An 8485-nucleotide genomic window follows, 5' to 3' on the forward strand; every position below is an offset into this window, starting at 1 on the left:
CGTTTCAATCACCGGTTATAAGTGAAGGAGGAAAACGTCCGCAGTGATTTTCCCGGGCTGCGCTCGGCGCGCTTCCTTTCTGCGATCTGTGAGACTCTCTTCCTAAAGTGTAAAGGAATACTAAAGTCACATCCATTGCATTTAGTGTTAGAAAAGAACATTCATCACCAAATCCAATCATTGTATTATTATTATTATTATTATTATTATTGAAGTCTTTGAGGCTGCATTCACATGTCAGCTTATAATCGCGGGCAGAACCGCCGCGGTTCCGCCCGCGATTCGGAGATTTATTGCACATCGCGGGACGCCTAGCGTTGCCCGTTGATTTGCAATAGCCCCCCAAACGCCGAGCGATGTTGCCGCGATTTACGCCCGCCGAATCGCGGCAACATAGCGCAAACAAAATCGCGGGACGCAATACGCTCCAAAAAAGTACATGAGCTTCTTTGGAGCGTATTGCGTCCCGCGATTTTGTTTGCGCGATGTTGCCGCGATTCGGCGGGCGTAAATCGCGGCAACATCGCTCGGCGTTTGGGGGGCTATTGCAAATCAACGGGCAACGCTAGGCGTCCCGCGATTTGCAATAAATCTCCGAATCGCGGCCGGAACCGCGGCGGTTCTGCCCGCGATTATAAGCTGACATGTGAATGCAGCCTTACTTTGAAATCGTGTGCGTATCCGCAATCCATAAATCATAAATCACATCCCTGTAGCTGCAGCTGCTGCATGTTTTCTTCAGTTTTCCTTGCTCTTTAAAGCAGCCAGCAGGGGGAGTGATACATCAACAAAAGTGAAAGAACACATCCCTGCTCACCATGTGTCTGTGCATGTTCCATGGAGAAAGCTGGCCAATGGATGGTTCTCAAACTACGGCAATTGCAGAACCCAGGGGCGGACTGGGCTGATGTCACGTCATCTGCCCTAAAGCAGAGCGAGCCAGAGGCCTCAGCATTCGAAGCGGAGGAGGATTTAACTTCCTCCTCCTCCCTTGCTCTGCCCTGAGTGGTTTAGCTCCACCCACCTCCTCCATCATCTCAGGCAGCATGGTCAGAGGGGAAAGAACTGCCAGGATTCGAGGTCTGAGGTGAGGCTGACTGAGCGCCGGGGATGGATCATGTGTGTCATGGGGAGCCAGGCACTGCAGAGACACCCATACAAAGAGGAGGAGTTCATGCTGGGACCTGTAGTTCTTTACTCTTGGGGGTTGGGATTCCCCCACAAGTGAAGGACTACAGATCCCATCATGAACCCCTCAGAGCTGAGGATGTGATACCCCCCAACTAGTTAAGGACTACAGGCCCCAGCATGAACCTATGTGATCTAAGGGGTTCATGCTGGGATCTTTGGGGGGGGGGGGGTCACAGCTTTAGATCTAAGGGGTTCATGATGTGACTAATAGTCCTTCACCTTTTTTTTGAGGGGGGGGGGGGTCACATTCTTAGATCTCAGGGGTTCATGCTTGGACTTGTAATCCATCACTTTTGGAAGGGTATGAACTTCCTAAAAGTGAAGGACTGCAAGTTCCAGAATGAACCTCTCAGAGCTGAGGACGTGGCACCCCCTCCTCACTAGTTAAGGACTACAAGTCCCAACATGAACCTCTGAAATCTAAGAATGTGACCCCCCCCCAAAAGTTAAGGACTACTAGTCCCAACGTGAACCCCTCAGAGCTGAGGACATGACAGCCCCCCAACTAGTGAAGGACTATAAGTCCCAGCATGAGCCCCTGAGATCTAAGAATGTGACCCCTTAGATCTCACGGGTTCATGCTGGGAATTGTAGTCAATCACTAGTTGGAGGGGGTCAAGTCTTCAGCTCTGAGGAGTTCATACAGGAACTTGTCTGCACTGCTTGCACTTTAGTTCCTGAGGCCATGGTGGTACAAGTCCTGCAGGGAAAACTAATTGTTTACCAGAGCAAGCAGGTATTTAATGTGCATATCTGTGCATCTGAATTCGTTCATATTTTTTTCAAACTATAGTCCAGCCCCCAACAGTGTCTGAGGGACAGTGAACTGGCCCCCCGTTTAAAAAGTTTGGGGACTCTTGGTGTAGACTTTAACTATGAAGTCTGCCTGTCAGTTGCTTGATTTCAGTCTCAGACTTGCTTCTGAAACAGAACTCAAGGAACTGATCAGCACATCACAGCTAATGTGCCAGCATAGCAGAGGGGTCGGCATGAAGGACCACCATGCTCATCTATAGGGATGCCAGGAATGCGTTCTTTCACTCAGGCTCATAACTCATCATCACTCCCTGCTCTCAGTGCATCTGAATAAATGGCTACAGAGGGCAATATTGAGGGAGCAGAATGAATAGTAGACACAAGCATTTAGGAAATAAAAGCAGATGGTGATCTCGGAAATGATTCTAAAGTATTTATGGGGACTGAACACAGAATGAAAGTATTGAAACCTGAAGCTTAAATGTAACTTTGGTTTTTTTTTTACTTTAAAGTAGAACTGTAGGCAAAACTTTTTTTTTTTTCATATTGGATAGAGTAAGGGAGGGGGTATAACCCCTCTTAATTATTCTGTGTCCCAATTGGGAGATTTTCCTTCACTTCCTGTCCCATAACCAAAACAGGAAGTGAGAATAAGTCCCCTCAAAGTGCTGCTTTCCCTTGGGGCCCCTCTCAGGTGACCAGAACTGGTGCCCCCAATGGTGTCCCATTTCTGTGGACAACCCAAACTTTGGGATTTTCTTCTGCTTTCACTTTCATTGATAACGCTAAACAGGACAAATAGAGAGGGTAAATTTCCCTAACGGGGTTACAGACAGCAATAAAACAAACTAATAGATGACCTATTCTTTCTCCACTCCATCCAAAAGTTAAGTATAGTTATACTTTAACTTTTGGGAATTTATATCCCCCCCCCTTCACAGTGGGGCGCTGTAGCTTCCCTATGGGGATCTGGGCTCTGCTGGAAAACCTGCTCCTGATTTGGGTTTGCTGTCCTGTCTACCTCAACCCTAACCCTACAGCTTTGGGTGAATTGGATCACTGATGGTAAGTCAGGTCTTCTCAACCAACATCAGTACCCGACCTCACAAATGGACACAAATAGTGGTAAGAATTTCCAGAACAGTGGAGCCAGCTCCCTGCTGATCACCTTTAGGATGAAATGTGTTGTGAGCTAGGTTTTCTCATCCAACATCAGTACCTGACCTCACAAATGGGCACAAATTCCCACAGACACCCTCCAGAATTTTGTAGGAAGCCATCCAAGAAGAGTGGAGCCAACTCCATGAAGACATGGTGTTACAGGTTTGGTGTGGGGGAACTCGAGTGTCCTGCACAGAGCCCTCGCCTCATCCCTACTGATCACCTTTGGGATGAACTGAAACATCGATGGTGAGCCAGGTCTTCTCATCCAACTTCAGTAGCCGATTCCAAGAACGTTCCTTTGGCTTTTTTGGACACAAATTCCCACAGACATACTTCAAACATTTGTGAGAAGCCTTCCCAGAAGAGTGGAGCCAGCTCCATGAAGACATGGTGTGACCAGTTTGGTGTTGAGGAACTCAAGTTTCCTGCACAGAGCCCTGACCTCATCCCTACTGATCACCTGATCTCTAAAAATGAGCACAAATTCCCAAAGATACGCTCCGAAGTCTTGTGGAAAGTCTTCCTAGAAGAGCAGTGGCGTCTGGTGCTCAAAATTTTTGGGGGGGCGCAAAAAGAAAAATGTAATAGGTATTGCTTCGCGTCAAAAAACGCAGTAAAAAATTGCGTGACTTTGAAGTCATGGTATAGGCATGGCACAGGTGATGGTATAGGCATGGCATAGGTGATGGTACAGGAGATGGTATAGGCATGTCACGGGTCATGGTACAGGAGATGGTATATGCCCCCTTTCAATGCAGTGACCAGCGTACATGCCCCCTTTCAATGCAGAGACCAGTGTACATGCCCCCTTCAATGCAGAGTTCAGCGTGCGTGCCCCCTTCAATGCAATGAACATTGTGCTGTGCCCCCTTCAATGCAATGAACATTGTGCTGTGCCCCCTTCAATGCAATGAACACTGTGCTATGCCCCCTTCAATGCAATAAACACTGTGCTGTGCCCCCCCCAATGCAGAGTTCAGCGTGCATGCCCCCTTCAATACAACTGTGCTGTGCCCCCTTCAATGCAATGAACAATGTGCTGTGCCCCCTTCAATGTAATGAACAATGTGCTGTGCCCCCTTCAATGCAATAAACACTGTGCTGTGCCCCCCTCAGTGCAATAAACACTGTGCTGTGCCCCCTTCAGTGCAATAAACACTGTGCTGTGCCCCCTTCAATGCAATAAACACTGTGCTGTGCCCCCCCAATGCAGAGTTCAGCGTGCATGCCCCCTTCAATACAACTGTGCTGTGCCCCCTTCAATGCAATGAACAATGTGCTGTGCCCCCTTCAATGTAATGAACAATGTGCTGTGCCCCCTTCAATGCAATAAACACTGTGCTGTGCCCCCTTCAGTGCAATAAACACTGTGCTGTGCCCCCTTCAATGCAATAAACACTGTGCTGTGCCCCCTTCAATGCAATGAACACTGTGCTGTGCCCCCACAATGCAGAGTTAGCGTGCATGCCCCCTTCAATGCAACTGTGCTGTGCCCCCTTCAATGCAATGAACAATGTGCTGTGCCCCCTTCAATGCAATAAACACTGTGCTGTGCCCCCTTCAATGCAATAAACACTGTGCTGTGCCCCCCTTCAATGCAATAAACACTGTGCTGTGCCCCCTTCAATGCAATGAACACTGTGCTGTGCCCCCACAATGCAATAAACACTGTGCTATGCCCCCTTCAATGCAATAAACACTGTTCTGTGCCCCCTTCAATGCAATGAACACTGTGCTGTGCCCCCCTTCAATGCAATGAACACTGTGCTGTGCCCCAACAATGCAGAGTTCAGCGTGCATGCCCCCTTCAATGCAATAAACACTGTGCTGTGCCCCCTTCAATGCAATAAACACTGTTCTGTGCCCCCTTCAATGCAATTAACACTGTGATATGCCCCCTTCAATGCAATTAACACTGTGCTGTGCCCCCTTCAATGCAATAAACACTGTGCTGTGCCCCCTTCAATGCAATAAACACTGTGCTGTGCCCCCTTCAATGCAATGAACACTGTGCTGTGCCCCCACAATGCAATAAACACTGTGCTATGCCCCCTTCAATGCAATAAACACTGTGCTGTGCCCCCTTCAATGCAATAAACACTGTGCTGTGCCCCCACAATGCAGAGTTCAGCGTGCATGCCCACTTCAATGCAACTGTGCTGTGCCCCCTTCAATGCAATGAACAATGTGCTGTGCCCCCTTCAATGCAATAAACACTGTGCTGTGCCCCCTTCAATGCAATAAACACTGTGCTGTGCCCCCTTCAATGCAATGAACACTGTGCTGTGCCCCCACAATGCAGAGTTAGCGTGCATGCCCCCTTCAATGCAACTGTGCTGTGCCCCCTTCAATGCAATGAACAATGTGCTGTGCCCCCTTCAATGCAACTGTGCTGTGCCCCCTTCAATGCAATGAACAATGTGCTGTGCCCCCTTCAATGCAATAAACACTGTGCTGTGCCCCCACAATGCAGAGTTCAGCGTGTGTGCCCCCTTCAATGCAACTGTGCTGTGCCCCCTTCAATGCAATAAACACTGTGCTGTGCCCCCTTCAATGCAATAAACACTGTTCTGTGCCCCCTTCAATGCAATGAACACTGTGCTGTGCCCCAACAATGCAGAGTTCAGCGTGCATGCCCCCTTCAATGCAACTGTGCTGTGCCCCCTTCAATGCAATGAACACTGTGCTGTGCCCCCTTCAATGCAACTGTGCTGTGCCCCCTTCAATGCAATGAACACTGTGCTGTGCCCCCTTCAATGCAATAAACACTGTTCTGTGCCCCCTTCAATGCAATGAACACTGTGCTGTGCCCCAACAATGCAGAGTTCAGCGTGCATGCCCCCTTCAATGCAATAAACACTGTGCTGTGCCCCCTTCAATGCAATAAACACTGTGCTGTGCCCCCTTCAATGCAATAAACACTGTGCTGTGCCCCCTTCAATGCAATAAACACTGTGCTGTGCCCCCTTCAATGCAATAAACACTGTGCTGTGCCCCCACAATGCAATAAACACTGTGCTATGCCCCCTTCAATGCAATAAACACTGTGCTGTGCCCCCCTTCAATGCAATAAACACTGTGCTGTGCCCCCACAATGCAGAGTTCAGCGTGCATGCCCCCTTCAATGCAACTGTGCTGTGCCCCCTTCAATGCAACTGTGCTGTGCCCCCTTCAATGCAATGAACAATGTGCTGTGCCCCCTTCAATGCAATAAACACTGTGCTGTGCCCCCTTCAATGCAATAAACACTGTTCTGTGCCCCCACAATGCAGAGTTCAGCGTGCGTGCCCCCTTCAATGCAACTGTTCCGTGCCCCCATCAATGCAGAGTTAAGCGTGCGAGCCCCTTTCAATGCAGAGCGCCACAGCATTGTTCCCAATCACTGCAGAGCGCCACAGCATTGTCCCCAATCACTGCAGAGCGCCACAGTATTGTACCCCAATCACTGCAGAGCGCCACAGTATTGTACCCCAATCACTGCAGAGTGCCACAGCATTGTCCCCCAATGATTGCAGAGCGCCACAGCATTGTCCCCCAATGGTTGCAGAGCGCCACAGCATTGTCCCCCAATGATTGCAGAGTGCCACAGCATTGTCCCCCAATGATTGCAGAGTGCCACAGCATTGTCCCCCAATGATTGCAGAGCGCCACAGCATTGTCCCCCAATGATTGCAGAGCGCCACAGCATTGTCCCCCAATGATTGCAGAGCGCCACAGCATTGTCCCCCAATGATTGCAGAGCGCCACAGCATTGTACCCCAATGATTGCAGAGCGCCACAGCATTGTCCCCCATTTATTGCAGAGTGCCACAGCATTGTCCCCCAATTATTGCAGAGCGCCACAGCATTGTCCCCCAATTATTGCAGAGCGCCACAGCATTGTCCCCCAATTATTGCAGAGCGCCACAGCATTGTACCCCAATGATTGCAGAGCGCCACAGCATTGTCCCCCAATGATTGCAGAGTGCCACAGCATTGTCCCCCAATGATTGCAGAGTGCCACAACATTGTCCCCCAATTATTGCAGAGCGCCCACAGCATTGTCCCCCAATGATTGCAAAGTGCCCACAGCATTGTCCCCCAGTTATTGCAAAGCGCCACAGCATTGTCCCCCAATGATTGCAGAGCGCCACAGCATTGTACCCCAATGATTGCAGAGTGCCAGCATTGTCCGCCAATGATTGCAGAGCGCCACAGCATTGTCCCCCAATGATTGCAGAGCGCCACAGCATTGTCCCCCAATGATTGCAGAGCGCCACAACATTGTCCCCCAATGATTGCAGAGTGCCAGCATTGTCCCCCAATTATTGCAGAGCGCCACAGCATTGTACCCCAATGATTGCAGAGTGCCACAGCATTGTCCCCCAATGATTGCAGAGTGCCACAGCATTGTCCCCCAATTATTGCAGAGTGCCACAGCATTGTCCCCCAATTATTGCAGAGTGCCACAGCTTTGTCCCCCAATGATTGCAGAGTGCCACAGCTTTGTCCCCCAATGATTGCAGAGTGCCACAGCATTGTCCCCCAATGATTGCAGAGTGCCACAGCATTGTCCCCCAATGTTTGCAGAGTGCCAGCATTGTCCCCCAATGATTGCAGAGTGCCACAGCATTGTCCCCCAATGATTGCAGAGTGCCACAGCATTGTCCCCCAATGATTGCAGAGTGCCAGCATTGTCCCCCAATGATTGCAGAGTGCCAGCATTGTCCCCCAATGATTGCAGAGTGCCACAGCATTGTCCCCCAATGATTGCAGAGTGCCACAGCATTGTCCCCCAATGATTGCAGAGTGCCACAGCATTGTCCCCCAATGATTGCAGAGTGCCAGCATTGTCCCCCAATGATTGCAGAGTGCCACAGCATTGTCCCCCAATGATTGCAGAGTGCCACAGCATTGTCCCCCAATGATTGCAGAGTGCCACAGCATTGTCCCCCAATGATTGCAGAGTGCCAGCATTGTCCCCCAATGATTGCAGAGTGCCACAGCATTGTCCCCCAATGATTGCAGAGTGCCACAGCATTGTCCCCCAATGATTGCAGAGTGCCAGCATTGTCCCCCAATGATTGCAGAGTGCCACAGCTTTGTCCCCCAATGATTGCAGAGTGCCACAGCATTGTCCCCCAATGATTGCAGAGTGCCAGCATTGTCCCCCAATGATTGCAGAGTGCCACAGCATTGTCCCCCAATGATTGCAGAGTGCCACAGCATTGTCCCCCAATGATTGCAGAGTGCCACAGCATTGTCCCCCAATGATTGCAGAGTGCCACAGCATTGTCCCCCAATGATTGCAGAGTGCCAGCATTGTCCCCCAATGATTGCAGAGTGCCACAGCATTGTACCCCAATGATTGCAGAGTGCCACAGCATTGTCCCCC

At 50.1% G+C, this 8485-nt stretch overlaps 1 protein-coding gene across 1 annotated transcript in view; it reads right to left on the minus strand.

Moving 5' to 3' along the window:
• Window positions 1-1806: 1806 nt before the first annotated feature.
• Window positions 1807-8485, minus strand: part of LOC309569879 (heat shock protein HSP 90-alpha-like) — a gene marked incomplete at its 3' end in the record, with an annotated part of 24221 nt that continues 17542 nt past the window's right edge. Inside the window, exon 10 of the mRNA XM_082275870.1 lies at window positions 1807-1891. Coding sequence (XP_082131996.1) covers window positions 1807-1891 — 85 coding nt within the window. The remainder of the gene's footprint in view (window positions 1892-8485) is intronic.

Source organism: Pelophylax lessonae (assembly GCF_965119305.1).
Source record: "Pelophylax lessonae genome assembly, chromosome: 13".
Taxonomy (NCBI): Eukaryota; Metazoa; Chordata; class Amphibia; order Anura; family Ranidae; genus Pelophylax; species Pelophylax lessonae.